This window comes from Oikopleura dioica, chromosome 1 (assembly GCF_907165135.1).
Source record: "Oikopleura dioica chromosome 1, OKI2018_I68_1.0, whole genome shotgun sequence".
Classification (NCBI taxonomy): domain Eukaryota; kingdom Metazoa; phylum Chordata; class Appendicularia; order Copelata; family Oikopleuridae; genus Oikopleura; species Oikopleura dioica.
Window position 1 is genome coordinate 1715404 of NC_137291.1, and position 21977 is coordinate 1737380.

Genomic DNA, 21977 nt, shown 5'->3' on the forward strand with positions numbered 1-21977 from the left:
GAGAATGATCGACGTCACGGGCACATTTTTTGTCGCTCGTAACGGCTCCGTGCTGATGATCATAATCAGCTTCGCGCTTCTTTTTTCAAGTCCGGTAGTGACGCTTGTCATAAAATTTAAAATTCTTAATTAAAGACCCGGACTAGCGCCTTTTTGACGATTCCGCATTTTCTCATAGTCAACATGTCTTGACTCAAGACTCGTTTGGTTCAAAAATGATGATAAATGGGGATCTTTACCCTTTTTTTGATAACAGGCTATTCCACACTGTCAGGAATAGAATCTAAGTTTTTCTGATACTGTAGTTTGAATTTGTATTTGAAAAAAAGATTAGCAAGCTTTTAAAAAAGGGGGCAGAAATGACGAGTTTGGCGAGTTCGGCTCTTAGACTGAAAATTCAACATTCATAAAAGGTTTAGCCTTTCTAGGCCATCGAATTCAACGAAGGTAGATATAGTCATCGTTTCGATTAGTAAAATGCCCTTATTCGGCATTTATACCGCTTCTTTATACCAGAATCCGCAACAAAACTCCCGAATGATTCGCGCGATCCCGAAAGGTTCGGAAATCCCGAAAGATTTGGGATCCCGAAAGGTTGAAGTGAAAACCTCCTTATTCATAGATACATCTTAGGTAAGACTCATCGGGTTTCCGCCGTCAACCGACCCATATCCCTAGACACTCATCTGCTTGAGACTCATTCTCCCTGGTCTGTGAGGGACAAATTGATGGCTTCAATAAAGTGGACATTTTTGTTAAAGATTGATTTAATCTATCAGCTATGAAAGGTCAATTTTAAAAGCATATTTTGTTAATGGTATCACCTTCAAATGAAAATTAAATTACTTATTTATCAGATGTTAAGAAATTTTATGGTGCTTAAGTCGATTATTTAGAAGGAGAATAACGAGGAATTTTTGCATCAAATGTCTTTATGATCAATGATCTAGGAAATCCGGAAGGCCGAAGTTAAGATCTTGAGCTTTAATGACAATTGAAAAGAAAAAACGCTCCAATTTTCTAGAAAATCGTTTTCTTTGGCGTGACAGTCAGTTATTCAATTTCGCTCCCCGTCTAAAACGTCAGGAGCCACATAAATGTGAATTGCACAATTACCAAATAGCTATAGTTATTGCCGGAAAACTATTTCGCGAGTCAGGTTAACCACACCGGATCTGACCATGTTTAAAAGCCTTCAGCAGATGATGATGATGATGACCAGGATCATAAATAAACAGCTCGTTATTATTTTCTCACCGGATGAACGAGCCAAGGCAATAATTACCCTTGTGAATTATCTTGTCAGCATTTTTAATGAGGCTCCGGTTGATCGACGCTTTTCGAGGTTTTTTTAACGGTGTCCATGAGCTTAGAGCGTGATGCAAATTCTGTGATTTATAACAGCCCAGAACTGGATTTTTCGGAGCCCTTCTTTGGAAGAAAATATAACAAAGGAGCGCCCTTATTTTATTTCACCGAAATAAAGTTTTCAGGTGTATCTTGTTTCCCAAAAGTTAAAAAGGGGAAAGTTGCATGGTTCATCTAGCAGATTCGATCCCATCAGATTTGAGTTTTCGGTTCGAAAATTGAAGACCAAAAAGGTTTTAAAAATCATCTTCATGTTGACCGATGAAAAAAAAATTTTCAGGACCTTGGAGACTATTTTTAGGCAGACTTATTATGAGCCTATTTTAACAACCCAGGGACTTGATCAATAAATTATTTTGCTAAGTTTATGAACTCTCCAGATGTTACATCGCTTATAAAAACAGCCTTATAATTTATAAGTTATAAACCACTGATGAACTTCTTGTTTTGAAAAATCTTGAGTTTTTTTTCTAGTTACGTCCTATTTTTGACCTCTGTGTCCAAAGTGCAATGAGTCAAAAATTTATTCATCAAATATTTACGCCCGATCAAAGAGTAAATATCTGGACAAAAATTCGCTCATTTTTGCAGAGAAAAATGTTGAAGAAAGGGGCGATCTTCGCCGTTTTTGTCGCTCTTTTCGCGTATAAATTTCATTTTCGGCCTGTAAGTCTCGAAAATAATTCTGAATCGTTTTCGATCCGAATGCTATTCATCATAAAAATCTTTAATTTTCAGGTAGACCATGCGCCAGATTATCTTCGCCGAGCTGTTGCTCATAACATTTGGAACTCGATCTTCTTCTTGACGGAAAAAGTCAGAAGTGCGACAAGTTCTAGAGCTGCAATCGGCTTCATGCAAAAAGCCATGATGCCAACTCCAACGAACGAGGATGCGATTGAAGAGATCGTTGACAACGGAGAGTACAAAATTCATTTTTGGCGACGAAAAGACCTTGTTGAAGAGGAAAATCAACCTGTTGCGATATTTTTTCATGGTGGAGGATTTATCGTTGGAGATGTTCCTTCTGTTTCCTCGTTCTACTCGAGCATCGCTGTTCAAAAGGGAATCACTGTCGCCTCTGTTGAATATCGACTGTAAGTTTTAATCTACAAACTGAAGGAGAAAAAATTCTAGAGCGCCAAAACACCCGTTTCCAGCTCCATCAGACGATTGCATTGCTGCTACCGAATACATCATCAACAACTCTGAATCGCTGAAAATCAACAAGGACAAGATCGTTCTCGCTGGCGACTCAGCGGGAGGCGAACTTGCGATTGTCACGGCGATCGAAGTCAAATTCAAAATGCCGGATTTCAATTTTGCCGGCCTTGTTCCGGTCTATCCTTGCACGCAATTTCTGACGCATCGAATGAAAGGAAATGTTGATAAAAATTATTTTTGAAAAATGAAAAAAATAATAATTCAAAAGATTCTTCAAAAAATCATCATTGAAAAGCATTCGACGAAAACGAATCCACGGGCGTCCTGACTCAGGATTTCTGGAGAATGGCGGGTGCAAATCATGCCTTTGGAATTTCGGCAAAAACCGACGAGTTTATTGAAGAGATGAAAAATAAATCTGTTTTCAAGCGAATCGCTCAAGTCTATCCAAACATTGAGGAGCGATTTTTGGGGTCAGAAGACGAAGGAGATCTAGAGCCGGCGGAAATGACTGATGAAGAGGTTGAGCTATTTGTTGACCCGAGATTTTCGCCTTTGCTTTACTCTGGTTAGTCCTCTGAGAAGAAGGAAGCCCTATTTATTTCCTTAATTTCTAGACGAGGCACTCTGGCATCTTCCAGAAACCCACCTGTTCACCTCGGAAATCGACATCCTCTACGACGACCAGCGGCTGTTTTACGAGGCCGCTAGCGAAGCCGGGGCAAATATCAAATGGACCGTGTGGAAGGGAGCTGCCCATTGCGAGCAGAGCTTTTCGACAATCGCAATCGGCAAGACCATTGCGCCATCAGTCGACAGAAACGTCGAAGAAATGATCAATGTGATTGCTGATCTACTTGAATAAAGAATGAACTCAAAATTGGCAGTTTATTTTGACCCCGCAGTAGCTTTTTTTTCGTTGTTTTTCATCATCAGTCATCGTCAGATTTGTGCCTCGTGGAAAGGGTGAAATATGTCCAGTATGCGATATTGAAAGCTTTTCAAGGGTCTTTAAAATAATAAGGGAGGGCACCCCTTAAGTGTGAAGCAGCTACATGGTTACCTGGGGGTGTCTGGAACCAACAAAAAACCTCGACAAGATTTTCGTTGAAATTTTCATCCAATCAAAAGCCTCGATTCAGCTGACCGACCAGGACGAATCACCAGCCGAGTAGCTGCCCACGCAAAATTTGGCGAGATTTTTTTGTCGATTCGTGACACCAACCCTTTATCCGACCCTAACCCTAGCCACTCTTGGACTAAGAACCCTGTCCTATAAAAGAAATAAAATAAATAAGACGAAATTTCTTCTCCAAGTTCGACGGACTTCTGACCCAATCGGACATTTTGATGTTCGGAAATCTTCTTTTTCTGATAAAAATTTTTATCAAACAAATTATTGAAACAAAAACGTACTTGAATCTACCGACAGCAAAAAGTTTCGTCTTCTTAGGCTGCGTTTTTTCTGCTTCATTATGGTTCCCCGTAATTCCGTTGATGTTTCTATTGTCGCTTTTGTATGTTGTCATGTTTTTCAGGTCATCGTCGGCGATATTTCGCCTGACAATATTCTGAATTAATCGTTTTCCTCCTTGATTTCGAATTTTGAGAATTTACATTCCAAACAGGAACCGATCCATTTTGGCCGCTATAATTGTTGCATCGTCCATTCTGCAGTCCACTTTCGTTTGAATGATCGTCTTCATCTTCGTCGAATGAATACGAAGCCTGGAAATAGAAAATCGATTTGGTAAAGAGAGCCGCTATCTTACCCTCAAAGTCGCATTTGCTCTCTGGCGCACCATGATGTTCAATGCGACGTATTCTAGAACTGCCGCGAAGACGAATAGAAAACAAGCCCACAAGTAGATATCCAATGCGGTCAAGTATGAAACCTAGAAATATCTTTTGACTCGAAAAACGTGAAGATCATTACCTGTGGCAGCGAATTCTTCAGACCTTGAATAATTGTCGATGTTGTCAAAACCGTCATCACCCCTTTAAACAAAATGCGTGATAAATAATTCAGAGAAGCAGCAGTGCTCACCCATAGAAACTCTCGCTGGAACTGATTTTGCATCTAGAAACATCGACAATCCACCAAGAATCACCATAATCATTCCAGGAAAGAAGCTTTGGAAAAAGACCGACAGAAGGTAGCGCTCCAATTCGAAAGATACAGCCAGTTGAGAGACAGTAACTGAAAAATATATTTTGAACGAAAAAACAACCTTTTCATAGTTTTCAGATAATTTTTTGATTTTTTGTCAAGTTTTTCTGATTTTTCTGATTTTGACGAGAAACAGTTTTTTTATGTAAAATGGAAAGGGCTGTCAGATTATCCGATTCATTGACGTCTGCCGCCACGTGACGAGCTCAACCTGCCATTCACGTGATCGATTTTTATCAGCCATTCTTACCGTTATAAAGCTTTCCTCCGTAAGTCCAGTTCTTTTCGTGATACGAATAGTGTCTGAGTCCGTTTTTTTCAAAATATGATCTAAAAAATTTGGTTTAGCCTAACCGTAGTCCTAACCCTAACACGGGGGAGGGCGCTTTTTTCCTCTAAAATTGGCTTTCGCCTAACCCTAACCCCGCTGCATATTATCTTTGATGACTTTTCCCACCCTACTAGTACATGAATGGATACCCATATTTATTTTCTTGTCGCGAAAAAAACGTCCCTGAGGCGAAATTTCGGCATTGATTCAACCATCGTCTTGTCCATGAAGAGCTCCTCATCCCTTTGCCCTGAACAAGCTTATTAATAATGAACGGGTTAAGTAAGTCAAGAAAACACCGACTAATGAACATTTCAATGAGCGACCGACCTTTGATCCAAAGAAGCTGGAGATCACTTTCAATCAGGGTTCATACTGTTTTTTAGCAAAAATGGAGTTTTTATCTCTCAAGAGAGACTCTTTCCTTAATGTTAGACGAATAATTTATTCAAATAAAGGCCCAAAAGAGCAACGTTGAACCCTTTCCTGGAGCCATAGCCAAAAGATTGAATGGTAATGGAGCAGTTATTCGTATCCAAAGGGAAATTAAACAGTGACATTTGACAGGCAACAGTCGTTGTCATTCTGAAATACAGTCAGTTTTGAATTCGAGAATGGATTTTTCGGGGTATTTTTGAGCGGCTTACTTTAAACTCAAATCCAAGAATCCTCGTTTTCGAAGTCGAAGAGCACTGCTTTGCGAAATTGTTTGATGGATGACGCTTTTCTTCGCCCCTGTTTAAGAATTCATGAGAAACAGCAAGGAAGCATTAAGTACCTTGAATGTGTAAGTCTGGCACCCAAACACGTGACTGTAAGCCGGACGGAATGGCGTATGCTTCGTCTGTTTTCAAAAAATCTTGAAAGGGAGTTTTCCGAAACGAGTCAAAAGGGCATTTTTAACCTGTTTTTGAATGCAAACGGTGATCGTGCCAGGCCTGGTGGATGCAGATGGTCAGGGTCATATCCATATTAACCTGAACAAAATTATTCATGCATCGTTTAATTCGGCGAGAGAGAAAGCATAAAGTAAATGGCGATAAATATTCGGCGAGTCGTGCAATATCGACTTTACCTCAGATATATCGGTGATTGACTCGATCATGACCGAAAGGAAGACTTTGAGTGGTTTTCCTGAGGCGGGTCTTGGCATCGCTGTGTAGCCAACTCCTGAAAAAGAGCTGATGATGGTGTTTTTTCGACCTTATTTTTGAAAGGCATTTAAACCTCAGAACGAGGGGATCTTTTGTAAAGAAGGCTCAGCCAATCATAGGTCAGTATGGGTTTTCTCAGCCAATCAGAGAAAGTATAGGGTTCAATGGCCTCTGATTGGCTCATTTTTACATTTGAAATCGACTTGATTCTTCTGTCATAATTTTTTCTCATTGAAATTTTCTTACCTTCATTGAGAAGAAAGTAAATCTTCTCAGCGACATCATCTTCTGACTGTCGCGGCACGCGTTCTAGCGCTCGCGGCGCACTCGTTTCGTTCGATCCTCCCGCGGCGGTCGAGGAAGGGATTACAGCCGCGAGAAGCAGAATCAACATGCTGACGAGCCATTTACATCTGAACTCAAAAACTATTTTTTGATTGAATTGGCTTTGATGGAAATGCAAAATAAATCAAGTTGAAATTCTTGCATGAAAACTCATCTTCAAATTGTCTTCTTGGATAATTTATTTTTGATGCTTTTATTCAAAATTGATGGTTAAAATGAAAACTTCCTTGAATTTTCTAGATTTTCAAAAAGCCTCAAAAGCTATTAATTAATTAATTTTTTGAGGACCTTTTAAAGTTGAGTTATTGCCTATGAAACCAAATAAAAGGCTGATAAAAGGAGGGATCGATTTCTTCATTCTGTGGTCGCATTAAATATTATTTGCGGGGATGATCTTCGCCAAGCGTAAATCCATGGGATCAGATCAGTTCTGATCAATTTCATGTTGAAATAAATTGGCGAGGTTCAAAACCGAGCAAAAGAAACAAACAGCTCACGGACTAAGTGGTTCTACTTGGACAGATATGTTTAATTTTATTATTCATTGGCTAAACCTAAGGTTCTTAAGTTAAGAAACTCCTGAGCTCCTTAATTAAGGGACTCTAAGAAGGGGGTGGCGTCAGGAACCGTTAAAAAATTCGACAAATTTTGCGTGGGCGACTACTCGGCTGCTGATTGGCCGGAGAGCCGAAGGCAGGCTTCTGATTGACTGAAAATTTTCACGCAAGATTTGTCAGAATTTTCGTCGGTTCCTGACACCACCCCCTTAGAACGTCCTTTCAAATACAAAAGATGAAAAAGCTCTGGGATTGTTGACTTTGGCGTCGAATTGGTTTCTTATTGGCTAAAAGAAAAAATCAAACTATTTTTTTCGGAAAACTCTTAAATAAGTCCATCTAATGATTCAACATTGGAAGGCTGATTTCAAGCTAAAAAAGCTTTTTAAAAAAAAAACATTTTCGAGTCAAAAATTGATAATAAAAAGGCCAAAAAAGCAAAAAGAAAAATTGATTTAACAAACCTGTACTGGCTCTTCTTGCCGAGAATAAAAGCTCTATTTGTCGTTATAATAATATCAAAAAATCCGGAATTGTAAAGAAAATCACGCTCCGAAAATACAGTAGAGTAATGCAACGAAAAAAAGGGACGATAGTCAGCTTCAAGCACTTACGCACAAGAGCTTCGGCGACTCAGGTGCGCCATCAGCAGAGGATTTCGTCTTTAGCTCTGAATATTTTATACGCGCAGGGCGAGTTGAGAATAAAAAAAATAAATCAGAATATGGAGGGATCAAAAAAGGAAAAGAAATATTCTAATCGATTCTGATGTCTTATTTTTTTCAAGAAAATAAATGATAAAAGCAAATTATTTCAATTTGTAAAGAAAATACTATAACTACTGTAATCAGAAAGATTTTCTTCGTAAAAAACCTTGCTGATTTTTCGAGCTGTGGTTGTATTACTCTAGGACTATTGTTTATTCACAAGTTCAAAGTTTGAGAGAGAGAAAAACAGACACTTATGCAAAAAAAAGATTTGAACACATGGCTATGTTATACTCAACCTATAAATAATTAAAGTCAGCAGAGGCAACTCTGAACGTCTAAAAGGTCTAATAGAAGATGAAGAATTCGGATGAAAGAAAAGACTTTCTTCTTGTTTATTCAGTAAATGTAGAAGTTTGAGTATTTGTGATCTCTGTTAAAGTACTCTTGTCGGATGCAAAAATCTTTTCTTTCTCTTCTTCCTCCTCTTCCATTCATCCCATCCGCCTTTTCTCCTTCCTCTTCTTTCTCCTTCATAATCTCGATCGCCTCAAGATTTGTACTAACAATCAAAAATGGGAATCGATCATCTTGAATTTCTTTTTTCAGCGCTTCGTAAACAGGAGTACTGATGTTAGTAAGCAAGATGTTTTCAAAAGAGACGATGAATTTTCCAAGAGCTTCGGCGGAGTAAAAATCGAGAGAGGAGCATTTCGAGAAATCGAGAATCAGATTCGATGATTTGTTCAGCCCAGAGATCGACATAATGCTGCTCAATATTCCAGAGGTCGAAACATAACTGAAAATTTTCGACCCGATAAAAAGGGACATTTTGTTTGTCTTACTTGAGAGCAGATGGAAATCTCAGCAAAAAGATTCCATCCTCTTGAATCGGTTTCGCTTCGGGAAAGAATTTGCTATCTCTGAAGGATCCATCATCAAGCTGGCCAAGAATTTCTATTTTATTTCCATAATAAGTGAGCAAGTAATTTGCCAGCTGGAGAACCACTGAACTGAACAGCCCCCATTTTGGTCCAAAAAGAACTTTTTTTCGTGATCTTTTTCATTCATTTTTTGAAAGAATTTTTAAGAAAGACCTGATCCTGTGAGCACAAATGAGAGAAGCCAAACAACGCCATCAATTTTTCTGAAATTCCAGGATTCAAGGAAGACTTTGAAATTTTTGAGCGCTCTTAGCTCGTGAATGATGATGATAACTCCGAGGACGGATTTTGGAAGCCATCTGATGACGTCAGGGAGGAGGTAGTAAAATAAAAGAATGACGAGAATGTTTGTTGTTGGAACAATTCTAGTTCTCATTTTGGCTCAATAATCATTTTTAAATTTGCGCTAAAATACTCGACCAATCAGTAAACAGCTTTTCTCCTAGTGAAAATTTCTAGAGCCCTCGTCCTAACATCATTTCCAGCCAAATACGCAGAAAGCGATACAGAGCCCATCGCCGGTAAACCATGAAAAACTCCACTGACGCAATTGGCCAAGCCACTTATCAGCGCAACATTGACAGGATCCTGCTCCAAGCTTTCTGAAACTCTTTGCTCAACAGCAAGAGTGGTGAAGTATCCAGTAATCGCAATGACGAAAGAGTCCAGAAGAACTAGCTCTATCATTTTCAAAGTTACTGGTTCTGGTTGGTCGAAGCCAGATTTGAATTCTCCGACAACGTCCAATGTTGACTTGTATTGCCAAAAGTAGCCAAAGATGATGGAGAAGATAAGGATGAGAAATTCGGATGGAATTTGATAGTTTCTCAGCGCTTTTTTCTTTCGTGAGTTAAAAATTTTGGCCACAAACCAAAAAAATGAGGTGAATTTATGGAAGACCAATAAGCTTCCCGTATTTGGCCTGCCGGCCAATCAAAACGCAATCGAGTAAAATAACTTCCTTTTATTGGTTAAGCCAAAATTTTTAACCCTTCATAAGATTTATTGATCTCCAAAAATGACGAGATGAAAATCAGACCAATCGCAGAAATCCTAAAATCTTATCAAAAAATATCAAAACTCAAAACTCACGTGAGGGATGAAACATTCAAAATCGGCAAGTTCTGGAAACTGGCGATGACGATTTTGACACTTCCAGCGGGCTCGAAAAGAGAAGGCATCAGATCCTTTGAATAGCCGAAAATATTCTTTAGTTGTCCGATGAAGACTTGAACGGCCAAGCCGCAGATGAAGCTTGACATGACTGAAGTCGGCATGAAAACAGTCAGCTGATCGATGCGGAAGAGAGCGAAGAGGATTTGAAAGATTCCAGTGAAAACGACGAGGGTGACGAGATATTTGCTGCTCAATTCTTCATAGGTAAAATAATCTGGATCGGTTGAATTTTGAGTGAAGTAGTCGGTCCAAGACGATTTGAAGTCAGAAATTGACGCGCCAACTTGATAAGGATAAACTGATGAGAACAGACTCAACGATCTGAGACTGAGATTGTTAGGAAAATTTCATTATCCTTTTCATTACAGCCATGACATTCGAGTTACCAAATGCGACTTTTGTATTCGCCGCGAAAATTGTATAAATTGCCTGAGCAAAAATCACCGTGTTCATTCCAGCATAGGGACTGCTCCCCGAAATCAATGAAACAGACAAGGCAGTCGGAAAGGAAATCAGCGCATAAGTGATTCCAACGATTAGGTCGGACAAAATATCTTTCACTGTGACTCCCTTAAACTTTCAGAATAGATTTTCCAAAAGAATAAAAACCTGAAAACTGAGGCAGTAAGCAAAAACCGTTTGTTTTAATTTGATCGAGTTGAAGCACCCTGATTTCAATTCGCCAAGAAATTCTTTGAACGGATTCTAGAGCCAGTTTAAAAGAAGAAATCAATAAATAAGGACCTGTTTTGACTTTTCATAGCCAAGTTCTGCAAGCTGCTCATCGTAGGAAATTTCTCTCATTGAAAAATAAAGTCATTATTGATTTCCGTTTTGAAAAATGGTGATTCATTTTCTGATCTGTAGAAAATATTCTCGCTTTTGAAATATTCTTGATTCTGAAAGCTTTTTACTAATATTATATTACGAAAAAAGGACCGCAGAATCTGTGAGGCAGTGAAAGAATATTTTAACAATTAAAATCTTCATCGTCATTATTTTTAGTCATCATTTGCTACAGTTATCGACGTGCCACCAAGAATCGCTCCCAAATCGTCCAAATCAATCTTCACATTTCCCAACGAGCTGGAAAAATTGTAATCTCGGTCGATTTCTGCCTCGAGTTCTTCTCTCGATCGAGCGAGGCTTTTTCTGCTGCTTCTTCTAGAGCTCTTTTCGATTTGTTGCTGAGTGGGGAGGGTGTTTTGCATTATGCTCTCGCAGGTGAAATATGGATCGAGCGAGGCCTTTTTGAAATGGCGATCGGCTGAATTTCGACGAGCAGTGGAGATGAGCGGCTCGATTCCAGGGAAGATTTCTTCGAGATTCGGTTGGTTGGTCTTTTCGATCTAGAAAAAAAAAGGGTTTTAAAAATTTCTTCAGATTTCTTTTTATGATTTTACCTCACTTTCCATGCGCTCTTTCAACCCATTCAAACTCTGCCTCAAATCATTGGGTCTCATTTCTGTTGAAATATCCGTCGCATGAATTGTCGATCTGCGCCCATGCTCAGCAAATCCAGTGGCAATCGCTCCATCAGAATTGGCTCTTCTACTGACTCGCTCAGCATGATGGCCATTTTGTTGGCCATCCTGATATTCTAGCCTCGTTGGTCCCGAATGGCTTGTGCAGCTGAAAATTATTGAAAAATGTCTAGCAAAACCCCTTACCTATTGCAAGTTTGAGTCGACCCAGCCAAACTAGCCGCTAATTCGGGATGAATTCTTCTCGGCGTTTCTGCTGCATCATCATGTGGACTTTCTACAAAACAATTGTGCTCCTCCGCTTCTTCATGAATTTCATCGTGCTTCGAGACCGGATAACGAAGTGCTAGAACGTCCATTTCGCGGTATTTTGAAGCATAATGCTCAATCAGAGAGACGACACAGGGAAATCCACGATTCTCGCGCGCGCCGTTTTCTACTCCTGTTGAATCTTGGAATCGAAAAAGACCCTGAATAACCTGTAAAATACCTTTTTCTTAATATTGCTGACCTGTATAAAAGCGATTCTCGTAGCACAAGGGCCCACGAAATGAAGCGTCTGTTGGAGCGTAAAAAGATACTGAGGGTCATTTGAGTCTCTTATCAAATAGCAGCCGGGCTTACAGCGTCTCATTTTCTCCCTGAAAATTTTTGTTCAAAATTTCAGAGAATTTCTTTGTTCTTTACCTGGCAGCATTTCGATTGAGGGAACCGTGGTAGAAGACGCATTTTTCAAGGCAATGCATGGTTTGGCGCAATCGCCATAAATCACGTGTTGCTGTGACGGAGCTGCCATTTGAAGACAAGGAAGAGTGCGAATATGCATTTGATCCTCGACGAGAGCTTTCCCGGGAGCTCATTTTCTTCCTAAAATAGATGTCATTTTATTAAAAATGAAAAAAAAAATCTGAAAAAAATCTCCATTTTCGATAAAGTCGAAAATAGAAGAGATGATTATCGCTTAGTTTTGGGAAGTTGAAAACGTGATTCGATGGATTCGCACGAATTTCGGGAAGTAGTAAAGAGGGAACACGTATTTGTCCGAGCTATGGCGTGGGCGGTGGGCGCTACGGCGGTGGTGGTGCGCGGCGCGGCGCAGGGAACGCGCGCTCCAGGAATTTCGCGCGTTTTCGCTCTTCCAACTCTCTGTTTAGCCACGCGAAATTACTACCTCCCCACGCCCCGGACGAACTAATTTTCTCACGTTGCGATGAAGTCTATTTCTAACTTTCTTGTACTTTTGCGGAAAAAAAAGATTTAGAAATTCGATTAAGAAATTTTTTGAATCTATTTAAAAATCAGTAGAAATTATACTGAATCGAAATTATAGGACGCCGAATTTTAAGAAAAAAAAATGAGAAAGTTAAAAAACGAAATTGTTTTTATAAAATATTAAAAATTAAAAGAAATCGACTTTTACTTTGATTGTTGGCTAGTAAAAGCATTTTTGTTAGAAATTTTATTTTAGATTAATTTTTATTGATTCGATTCAAGAAGAATACAACGATATATTTTTCCTCAATGTTTAAGCTCAAATATCTTATTTTTTAAGGTTTTTAAAGCAATCATGAGTTTGAACGAATTAATGAAGTTCGGAAAAGATAACTTGAATTTGATGAGTATTTACCTTTTATTGAAGTTTTCTCTTCTTTCTTTTTAGTCCATTATCTTATTCTCTTGAAATTTTAAGAAACTGTTCTTTTCAAAAAAACCTTGAAAGATATTTTTATATAGAAAAATATTTTTAATGCCCGAACGTCGATAAATTTCGGTTTTGAAGCTTCAGTTAAAAATGAAAGGTCCAGTCGGGCCCGAGGGCGATTGGGTCAGTTCGGAGGAACTTACGACTCGCTCATTCCTCTTCCTCCGCAAGATCTATTCCACCTAGAAACGACCGCTACGATGAACTCACGCATCGTCACAAAAAATATTTAAAAAGAAAGGAAAGCCTTTTTAGAATAGTTGATAGGTCCAATCAAAACTTCAATAAAAGGTTAGGGGGTATTTTTAAGGCCAAATTTTGAAGTTTAACTTTTACTAAATCTTCGATACTGAATTTTCGGAGGATTTTATGAATGCTTTTGATGCACTTCTACAAAAGTGGACTCGAAATGAAGCCTTACCGCGATCGATGTGAATGTGATTAGCTGTTGATGAACCTTTTGCTTCAAATCTCGGCTAATACGCGTAAGCCGCAGCTCGTCATATGCGCATTATTTCCCGATCAGAATACTCCAGTCGTAGAAATGTACTTTCCTTTTCAACACAGAACCTCTCAAAGCAGAGAAGAACCTTGTAAGAAGTTCCAGTACTTGTGCTTCTGCAAGTTTTGCAAGACGCATTATACTTATAATACGATCAGAATTACGAACGGAAGATACGATACAAAACCAAGGTAATTTATTGAAGAAAAAATGTGAAAAATCCGTTTGATGAAAAAAAATAAAATTTTTTGCAAAAAAAAATTTCCTAGAAACGAAAAAATTTCAAGAGACTTGGATGACGGACGATTTCATCGACGTAAATCATGCGCAACAAGTAAGCCTTTCATTTGAAACCGCGTTCAAAAATTTTAGTTATCGACCCGCCACCAGTAAATGGTCGAAAATGGTCCTTGCCTGGTGAGTCTTCCTTGATTTCAAGCCTTTCACGACTCATTTTTAGCCATCAAATTCAAGAAGCAGAGTCTCCGATGAAAGAAATGAATAAAAAAGATGCTGTTATCACATTTATTTGAAATCTAACAGAATAAAAAGGGTCAGGACGAGAATGAAAGAGAAAAAAAGTCAGGTTGGAAATGAATCTTATTTGCATAGCGTTGCGTAACGGGTGTTTTTAAGAAGACGTAATAGCTGGGCGTTTGCAGAGAGGGCAGGCGTTGCAGTATTTTACTGCATTCAGGACACATGACTAGGGACGAGGTTAAAAAGGGCCATTTTGATAAGAGAAGATTTTTTCACAAAATCTTTTTTTTTCGTACCTTGTGGAAAATATGGTCGCAGTTTTTGAGCTGCACGAGAGACTCATCATTGATAAACGGATTCAAGCAGATCGCACAGTCCTTTGGAAAGTTGAGCTTTTCATCCTCCAAAAAATATTCTCGAAAAGTGATGTTTTGCAGTCGATCGATCACTTTTGCTAGCTAAAACACAAGTTTGTTATTTGCACATTTATCCAAGCCGATACCTCTGCAATCATTTCTTCTGCATTAAGAATTCGCGGCATTTGTGGCAACTCGTCTATTGTGCGATTTGGGTATTTCGGGACAGATTCGATGAAGGGAGATTTGCCGCAATTGAGACAAGCCCAATTGATGTGTCTGAAAAAAATTTTCAGAAAAATTATCGAAAAAAGTTTCCTTACGTTTCTTCATAAGTCTTGCAGGCATGGCAATAGTACAAAATGTCATTTTCATTCATTATTTCTCCCTCCCACTGCTTCTTTTTATTTTCTCTCTGACAAAATTCTAAGTCGAATGAATGCGTGTGAGTTTGCTCGCGCTTTTTATTTGCTCTTTTATTTCTTCAGTAGGAAATCTGAAGGAAAAATGAAAAAACGCTCAGCGCTCGAATATTGATCTCGCGGTTTTGGCTAAAAAACGGAGAATGGGCGAAAATGGGGTCGGTGAAGCGAAAAGATAATTACTATTTGGAAACGTATCTTGGAATAAATATATACATTGAAAAAAGAGAGAGATAAACAATTGTTTTATTAATAAAAAATAATTATTTAAATTTTAAAATTTATTAAAATTATTACTTTAAATAATTTTATTTTATTAGAAAAAAAAAGATTCTAATTATTAAAAAATTATTAGAATAAAAAATGTATTCATAAAAAATCTAAAAAATTGAATTGTTTTTTTGGAATTTTCCTCTATGATTCCAAAGCTCGAAATTTTTTTTTATAAATTAAGGAAAGATTTCTTAAACAAGATGATATCTGTGCTGATCGAAATTCGAATTAAAAATGGTTTCATAATCGAGCGGGCTAGATTCGGCGATCTGCGGTGAGCAAAAAACGTGGAGTGAAAATGTTCTCGCATTCCTTTCAAAGCCGAAAGTGCGCCCCTAAGATTGGCCAACTATTCAATTTTCAGAGAAAGAAAACCGCAACAAGGCGCTGTTCTTACCCACGTTGCAATGTACCGCTAAATTTCTAGAATTATTAAGCTTTCAAGAGTCTTATCAAAAAAACTAAACGATGTTTTTTTTTTCGCAATTCGACAAGTCTAAAATGACCTTGTTTGAAAGCGCCAGACTCTGGCAGCCACAGCCTTCGACCTTTGATTTACATCAGAGTGTGCATTCGAGCCCCATCAACTTGATATTTTGAGGCTTGAATTTGCGAATTCGACTTTTAAAAATCAGCGTCGCTGATTTCATGCAACAAGTGGCTAGACACCGTGGCCTCATGATGCCCTTTTACGATCTAAGTTTTCTAATATTTTTTCTGAATTGAGGGCTGTCAGTTTTCCTGGACATTAAAGGTTGTCTACGAAAGATGAAGGTTTCAAGTGGGTTGTACCTAAGATAAGGTAAGTATAATTTGCAGCGATTATAATTAGAATCGGTCCTGTTCATAGCAAAGTTGCAAATTTGGTGAGCTGAGTGAGCTGAGCTGACTGATAGCGTCACTCAGCTCAGCTCAGTGATTTTCGAAAATGCTCTTATTAGGATCTGCTCAGCTCCGCTCAGCTCCGTGACCTCTTAAAAAGCACAGCTCAGCTCAGTGAGCTCCGAAATGGGCCAGCTCAGCTCAGTTCAGAGAATTTTTCACACAGGTCGCTCAGCTCACCGAAAATAAATAATTTGCAATTTTGAACCAGAACTTGGCTTAAATTTTGATTGAGCTGAGCTAGATTTTTTGAGAAATAATTGACTGGGCTGAGCTGAGGAAACTCTTTATAGGGATGTTGAGCTGATCTGAGTGAGCTGTGCTGAGCAGGATTCTATTTAGTGAAAGAAGCAAAAAAGAGTGAGCTGAACTGTTCACCTTTTGCTCAGCTCAAACAACTTTCACTCAGCTCAGCTCAGCTCAATAATTTTTAAAATGATCTGTTCTGCTCAGCTCAGCTCAATGATCTCAGAAAAAGGTCAGCTCAGCTCAGTTACCTCTGAGATAGACCAGCTCAGCTCAGCTAAGAGAAATTTTTACTCAGGCCAGCTCAGGTCAGCTCAGCTAAAGCCTAACCCAGGCGGCTTCGCCCCCGAGACCCTCTATCTGACAATCCGACCTTCTGTAGATCAGAGTGTTCTTTCTCTTTTCCCAAATACAAAGAAATCTTTTAGATGATATAATTTCTTGAAGAAAATGACGAGTAAGAAGAAAAATAGGGTAACGAGAAGCGGAAGGGACATGTTTTAACTTCTGGTGGTCTTTGGCTGCCCGCAAGGACGAGAATCTTGGGGCAGCTCCAACGTGAGTGGTATCAAACCGCAACATTTTTGGTGCGCTGCAAGATTACGTAATCGACTGCCAGGCGGTGGGGGTTACTGCGGTGTCTTATCAGCAAGGGCGAGAAAGTTGACTTTCAGAAAAAATGAAGAAAAGAAACATTTTTATTACGCAGCTAATTTAGTGTCTATTTGAGAAAAATGGTGTTCTCTTCGTTTTAAGTGTTTCTTTTTGCAACAAATTCTGAGCCACAGTTATGATCGTTACGCGGTCGGGATTTTTTGTCTACAGATAAACACCACGTTGAGAACTGCACCCTTTCACGGAAGTTAATTTGCTGACATTAACTTCCCAATGAACATGTTTTCAGATAAGAAATTCTTTCTTTTGAAAGTAAAAGTTTTTGAGATTATATTAAGAACCCCCGTCAGCTTTTTTCGAAAAATCAAATTTTGGAATATCAAAATTTTGACCCCGGAAATGGATTCTACGGGTCAAAAAACGATTTTGGGGCTCCATTTTTTGGGGAGGTGTCTGGAACCGACAAAAAAATTCGACAAATTTTGCGTTGGCGGCTACTCGGCTGCTTATTGGCCGGTTTGCAAAATGCAGGCTTCTGATTGGTTGAAAATTTCCACGCAAAATTTGTCGAAATTTTTTGTCGGTTCCAGACACCTCCCCCATTTTTTGGGGGTCTATCTCGACTCCTTCACCCCCAAAATCGCATTTGAAAATCATGTCTTTATTTTGGGTTTCAACGGCCTTTCAGAAGCTTGGAAACGATTTTGCAATAGAAAGCTTCTTTTCCAAAAAATAATTGTAAGAATTGAAATTTCGCGGTCTAAGTATTCCTTCTAGGGTCTGGCTCTTGACTCGACTAATTGGCCACGTTTCTAGTAGTGCGCGGCGCCCAGTTTGGGTCGCTTCCTCTTGTCGCCAAAGTTTTGGGATCTTGAGAAGGCCGGAAGGTACCTAATGTCGTTGCATCATCAGAAAGTGGCTCAGCGGCAGGAAAACAGCGATTAATTCAAGACCACATAAGGGCACTCCGAGAGCACGCGCCCAAGTGGATTCGCTTCTCAGGAGAGGGTCAGACAACGTGAAGGAAACTGCGTTGATGAAAATAAAATGGAATGACCAGGGGTCACCGATTTTATGAATAAAAGATGTTCTGATCCCTGGCGAGGGCCCTTTTCAGCCAAATCACGCTTCATAATTTATAACGAGTAGCCAATAGATTATTGGAAATACCCGCTCTCTCTCCCTCTTTTTTCGTTTTCGCCGATCAGGGAAATCCCCTGCGACAGGGCTCTTGTAGCTGGATCGACCAGCTCTTCTTACTGTTAATTCTTACGTGAGGGATTTATATGAGGAAGGAATAAAGTTTGCCAAAAGAAAAGTGATGTTGTGCGCTGGGTTTTAGAAGTTACCTGGACCGGGTTTACCAAGCGGCGACTTTGGGGCGATAGGGGCACCTTATCGTGTCTCCAGCGGGGGGCCCTAAACCGTAGTTTCTGTCGTTGATTTTTTTATCTGATAGCTTGGGGACTTGTATCATTAGATCCTTAATGAAAAAACAAACTATGGCTTTAAGGACCCCCGTCAACAATTTTCCTCCAAAAATCGAAAATTTCAAAATAGCTATATTTTGGCTTCTTAGTGTGCCTGGAAGTTTAAAAACTTCATAAAAACTTGCCCAAAGTAATTTTTGACCAATAAAAATCTGAAATTTTAGCAAAATTTGGTCTTTTTCGTCATTTTGCGTCGAAAAGTCCAATTTTCAAACGCGATTTTGAGGGTGTTAGAGTCGAGATAGACCCTCAAAAAATGAAGCCTTAAAATCGTCGGTCCTTAAAAGTTTGAAATCAGAATTTCGGTCTTCCAAAATTGTTTTTATCGGAGTTTTTTTGAAGCATTTTTGATAAAGATTTTGTATTATCAAATTAAAGACGCCCTAACGCTTCTCAAATTTTCCACGTGCAGTTATTCCCTCACGTTGCGGACTAGCCTCGCTTCCGGTTTCACAAGCCACATGTGACTTATAACATTAAGAGCCCCTCGATTTAATAATCCTTGTCGCGCGAGCTAACGCCATTAGCCACATTAATTACACTTCTGGCGATTCTGAGGTGGTCAAAGCCACCATAATAATAAAATTTACAGCTAAAGCGCGCTCGAAGAGGAAAATTCGCGAGATCGAAAATGTTGCGAAATTGGTCTCAAGGTTCTTGAGGCCGGAAGCGAGGATTCAAATTTGGACATAACTGGACGAAAAATTAAAAAGAAAAAAATCAAATCGAAGCTTCTGGAAAAATGACACCTTGCCCGAAATTCACTATACAAGGTACAGCAGGTCCAAGATTTCGTGTGGGATCTAATTGACATTCAAAAAGCTCGGTTCTTCAAAACATTCCCACAAATAGAAGCGCTTCTTTTCTGAATTGCGGAAATCCATAACGTGAAGGAAAAAAAGTACCGCTGCCAACCAGGTGGGTGAATGATTTATCCCCCGTGGACCGAATCCTGTCCACGTGACCACATCTGGGTTCGCATTCGGGAGGCATAATCGGATCTCCACCAGAAAGAGAACACCCCTCCTCCCGCCGGAGTCGATCCAAATCTCCGCTCAGCTCTTTTTCAACACGAAAGCCATCTTCCGAAAAATGATTTCTTCTGAAAAAGAAGTGAGATTTATAGCTTGATGATCTTCTCATTGTTATTTTTCAATCAAATCTTGACATTTGGCCGGTAGGCCAATCAAATTTTAGGAAAAAAAAATCGCATAAAATCGATTTTTTCGATTTTTTTTATTGGAGAAAATTTTTTTTCAAAAAAAATTCTCATAAAAATTAGTCAGAGCTTTGCACAAAAACGTATTTCCTGCTCTATCATAATCAAAAGCACCAGTAGAGCAAACGCAACACTATCAAACGCCGATAACTTTGACCGATCACGTGCTTCTCACGTTTTCTCCCGGTGTACCAAAAGAAGCCATTTCAGTCGAGTTGGCATAATCGAAAATTGGCAGCGGGCGTAATTATTTTCGGACTCTGATCGGATTTTAACAGCTCAACGTCAATTTCCTACCTTGGCTAATCGGATCTAGTTGTGTGTTTTTCATCCAACTCAGGACGAGCCGAGCGATGGTGAATTTCAACGACAGCGAGTTTATATAATTTGAAAAAACAAAGCTTAGTACCCCCTCTTTTTGCCCTTTTCTCGGGTCAATAGAATACATTCGTCCCTGCCAATCAACAATTAACTGTCTCTTTTTCTTACTATCAAAGTCATACAGTAATTCTAAATCGCGCTCTTGTCTTATCGTTTATTCACCATTTCATTTGATACCCATTTAAATATGATGCTTTGAGTTCATTCTCGAAAAAAATCTCATAAGCGACATAAAAAATGAATATTTTTCTCTTTCTTTTTTCGATTTCCCTTTCCGCTTTTTCTTTGCCGAAAATCTTTGGAATAAAAAAGAAGAGCATGATGGATGACAAAGAAGCATTCGAGAAAGTGATTATGTTTCAAAAGTTCAAGTACATGAGGAGAATGTTCGAAGACTCTCTGATGGGGAGCGATTCTTTTGGACCTTTTGCTGATCTTTTCTGACCAACTGTTGATCGTAAAAATGAAAAATAAAATCAAAGAAACGTGAAAAAAATCTCAATTATTTCCGAAATTCAATGACCGGTTCAATTCCTTTCCGATGCGGTTAATAAATTCACTTATCTTTCTTTGAAAAATAAGCAAAGAAAAGATAAAGCATTGAATTAAAAATTTTTGAGACACGAAAAAAATATTTGTTTGTTGGGTATTTTTATGCAGTTGTGCGGTTAGTGCCTCCTCTGGAACGGAAATTTGAGAGCAACCTGATTGTGGCCGTCATTCGATGTCCCATTCAGCAGCGGTTTGCAAATCCACTATCAGAGGTTGCCAGATTCGAGCGCGCTCAAAAACCATAATGCCGAAAATGGGGGGAGGTTTCCTATTTTTTCATTGCTTGAAATAATTAAACAGAAACAATTATCTTGGTTAATAATATTTAATAAATCGTCTTGACGTATTAATACTTGTATGCAGGGATGTGCCTTTTCCTATTTTTTCGAGTGCGGTGCGGTGCGAAGTGCGATTTTTTTTGCGGGTTCTTCTGCGGTGCGAAGTGCGATTTTTTCAAATTTTTCTTCGCAGTACGACGCAGAGTGCGAAGTGCGAAATATGGGGAAAAACTGCGGAAAATTTTGCGATAGTGCGAAAAGTGCGGAAGAACAGTGGTTTATCCCCATGTACCCTTAGCAGTCCAAAAGATTTGATAGTATTAATGTAGCTTATGAAGAGCTGTAGAGCAAAATTGAGTTAACATATTGATACCCTTAAGTTATCACTATCAAATCGACGGGAAGATCCAAAAAAAAAAGAAAAGGAGGAGAACAAAAATAGGAAAGAGTCTGCAAAAAAGTTGCAAGCGTTTTAATCCGTCCGATCCACTTCCGAGATTAAATTTTCTGCCAATAAGTTCTAATCCGGATGATTAGAAATCGTAGCGTGCGATTATAATTGTTCGGAATGCGTTTTTTCTCTTTGATCAGGAATAATTCTACCTTGGCAATTATTCAAAAAGCGCTACCTCTGAGAAGAAGGAAACTTCGTTTTAGTTGATTGACGCGGGGTGTATCCCCTTAATCGAGATTAAAGTATGCGAGATAAGATGCCTCTCGCCGGGCGGAAGTGGAGCTGAAGGAAGTTTAAACAAGAACTTTAGTACCCCTCTCCCGGGTCAGAAAACTTTCCCTTTGAACTTTTGACACTTCCAGTTCCTCCTTGGGCTGTTTCTATTGGTTTTTCCCTCACGTGACTTTTTCGTCAAAGTTTCTAGGGCAGTATTTTTCAACATCTTTTAAACTTGGAATCTGGATTTCAAAACCTGTGCAGAAACCTGTGTCAGGGTTCCAAAAGAGCAGGGCTTTCAGAAAAGCCCAACCCTGACTCAGGTTTTCTACAAAGGTTATTAAAACTTGGAACCTTGATTTCATAACCTGTGTAGAAACCTGAGTCAGGGTTCAAAAAGAGCACGGCTTTCAGTAAACCCAACCCTGACTCAGGTTTTTTACACAGGTGATTAAAACTTGGAACCTGGATTCCAAAACCTGTCCAGAAACCTGAGTCAGGGTTCAAAA

General features: G+C 39.1%; 5 protein-coding genes across 5 annotated transcripts; 2 read left to right on the top strand and 3 right to left on the bottom strand.

Moving 5' to 3' along the window:
* Window positions 1-1923: 1923 nt before the first annotated feature.
* Window positions 1924-2773, top strand: LOC145711428 (uncharacterized). Its single transcript, XM_081789121.1, has 3 exons — window positions 1924-2034; window positions 2107-2465; window positions 2506-2773. The coding sequence occupies exons 1-3, from the start codon at window positions 1966-1968 to the stop codon at window positions 2771-2773; spliced, it is 696 nt and encodes a 231-aa protein (XP_081645247.1). The 5' UTR covers window positions 1924-1965.
* A 56-nt stretch (window positions 2774-2829) lies between these two features.
* On the top strand, window positions 2830-3400 carry LOC145711135 (uncharacterized). Its single transcript, XM_081788864.1, has 2 exons — window positions 2830-3100; window positions 3150-3400. Exons 1-2 carry the CDS (start codon window positions 2878-2880, stop codon window positions 3395-3397), a joined length of 471 nt encoding a protein of 156 aa, XP_081644990.1. The 5' UTR covers window positions 2830-2877; the 3' UTR covers window positions 3398-3400.
* Window positions 3401-3464: 64 nt separating this feature from the next.
* Window positions 3465-6581, bottom strand: LOC145711429 (gamma-aminobutyric acid receptor subunit rho-3-like). Its single transcript, XM_081789122.1, has 13 exons — window positions 6434-6581; window positions 6109-6203; window positions 5938-6010; window positions 5812-5877; window positions 5681-5768; window positions 5514-5618; window positions 4953-5005; window positions 4580-4732; window positions 4469-4530; window positions 4305-4427; window positions 4150-4260; window positions 3959-4103; window positions 3465-3529 (listed from the first exon to the last, which is right to left on the bottom strand). The coding sequence occupies exons 1-13, from the start codon at window positions 6579-6581 to the stop codon at window positions 3465-3467; spliced, it is 1287 nt and encodes a 428-aa protein (XP_081645248.1).
* A 4310-nt stretch (window positions 6582-10891) lies between these two features.
* Window positions 10892-12261, bottom strand: LOC145711236 (uncharacterized). The gene is made up of 5 exons (XM_081788966.1): window positions 12088-12261; window positions 11912-12041; window positions 11587-11870; window positions 11320-11548; window positions 10892-11265 (listed from the first exon to the last, which is right to left on the bottom strand). The coding sequence occupies exons 1-5, from the start codon at window positions 12258-12260 to the stop codon at window positions 10918-10920; spliced, it is 1164 nt and encodes a 387-aa protein (XP_081645092.1). The 5' UTR covers window position 12261; the 3' UTR covers window positions 10892-10917.
* A 1902-nt stretch (window positions 12262-14163) lies between these two features.
* Window positions 14164-14963, bottom strand: LOC145712337 (uncharacterized). The gene is made up of 4 exons (XM_081790018.1): window positions 14764-14963; window positions 14587-14719; window positions 14381-14542; window positions 14164-14310 (listed from the first exon to the last, which is right to left on the bottom strand). The coding sequence occupies exons 1-4, from the start codon at window positions 14817-14819 to the stop codon at window positions 14236-14238; spliced, it is 426 nt and encodes a 141-aa protein (XP_081646144.1). The 5' UTR covers window positions 14820-14963; the 3' UTR covers window positions 14164-14235.
* Between the last annotated feature and the right edge of the window lie 7014 nt (window positions 14964-21977).

Excerpts from the sequence above, each read along its gene's own strand:
- LOC145711429 (XM_081789122.1), bottom strand. The coding sequence starts at position 6,581 with ATGTTGATTCTGCTTCTCGCGGCTGTAATCCCTTCCTCGACCGCCGCG. Across the intron at positions 5,619-5,680 it reads TTCTTGGATTTGAGTTTAAA|AATGACAACGACTGTTGCCT; the intron begins GTAAGCCGCTCA and ends ACTGTATTTCAG. Across the intron at positions 4,428-4,468 it reads TGAAGAATTCGCTGCCACAG|GTTTCATACTTGACCGCATT; the intron begins GTAATGATCTTC and ends AGATATTTCTAG.
- LOC145711428 (XM_081789121.1), top strand. The coding sequence starts at position 1,966 with ATGTTGAAGAAAGGGGCGATCTTCGCCGTTTTTGTCGCTCTTTTCGCG. Across the intron at positions 2,035-2,106 it reads ATAAATTTCATTTTCGGCCT|GTAGACCATGCGCCAGATTA; the intron begins GTAAGTCTCGAA and ends TTTAATTTTCAG. Across the intron at positions 2,466-2,505 it reads GCCTCTGTTGAATATCGACT|AGCGCCAAAACACCCGTTTC; the intron begins GTAAGTTTTAAT and ends AAAAAATTCTAG.
- LOC145711135 (XM_081788864.1), top strand. The coding sequence starts at position 2,878 with ATGGCGGGTGCAAATCATGCCTTTGGAATTTCGGCAAAAACCGACGAG. Across the intron at positions 3,101-3,149 it reads TTCGCCTTTGCTTTACTCTG|ACGAGGCACTCTGGCATCTT; the intron begins GTTAGTCCTCTG and ends CTTAATTTCTAG.
- LOC145712337 (XM_081790018.1), bottom strand. The coding sequence starts at position 14,819 with ATGAATGAAAATGACATTTTGTACTATTGCCATGCCTGCAAGACTTAT. Across the intron at positions 14,720-14,763 it reads TGCAAGACTTATGAAGAAAC|ACACATCAATTGGGCTTGTC; the intron begins GTAAGGAAACTT and ends AATTTTTTTCAG. Across the intron at positions 14,311-14,380 it reads GCGACCATATTTTCCACAAG|TCATGTGTCCTGAATGCAGT; the intron begins GTACGAAAAAAA and ends CCTCGTCCCTAG.
- LOC145711236 (XM_081788966.1), bottom strand. The coding sequence starts at position 12,260 with ATGAGCTCCCGGGAAAGCTCTCGTCGAGGATCAAATGCATATTCGCAC. Across the intron at positions 11,871-11,911 it reads CGAGAATCGCTTTTATACAG|GGTCTTTTTCGATTCCAAGA; the intron begins GTCAGCAATATT and ends CAGGTTATTCAG. Across the intron at positions 11,549-11,586 it reads TCGACTCAAACTTGCAATAG|CTGCACAAGCCATTCGGGAC; the intron begins GTAAGGGGTTTT and ends AATAATTTTCAG.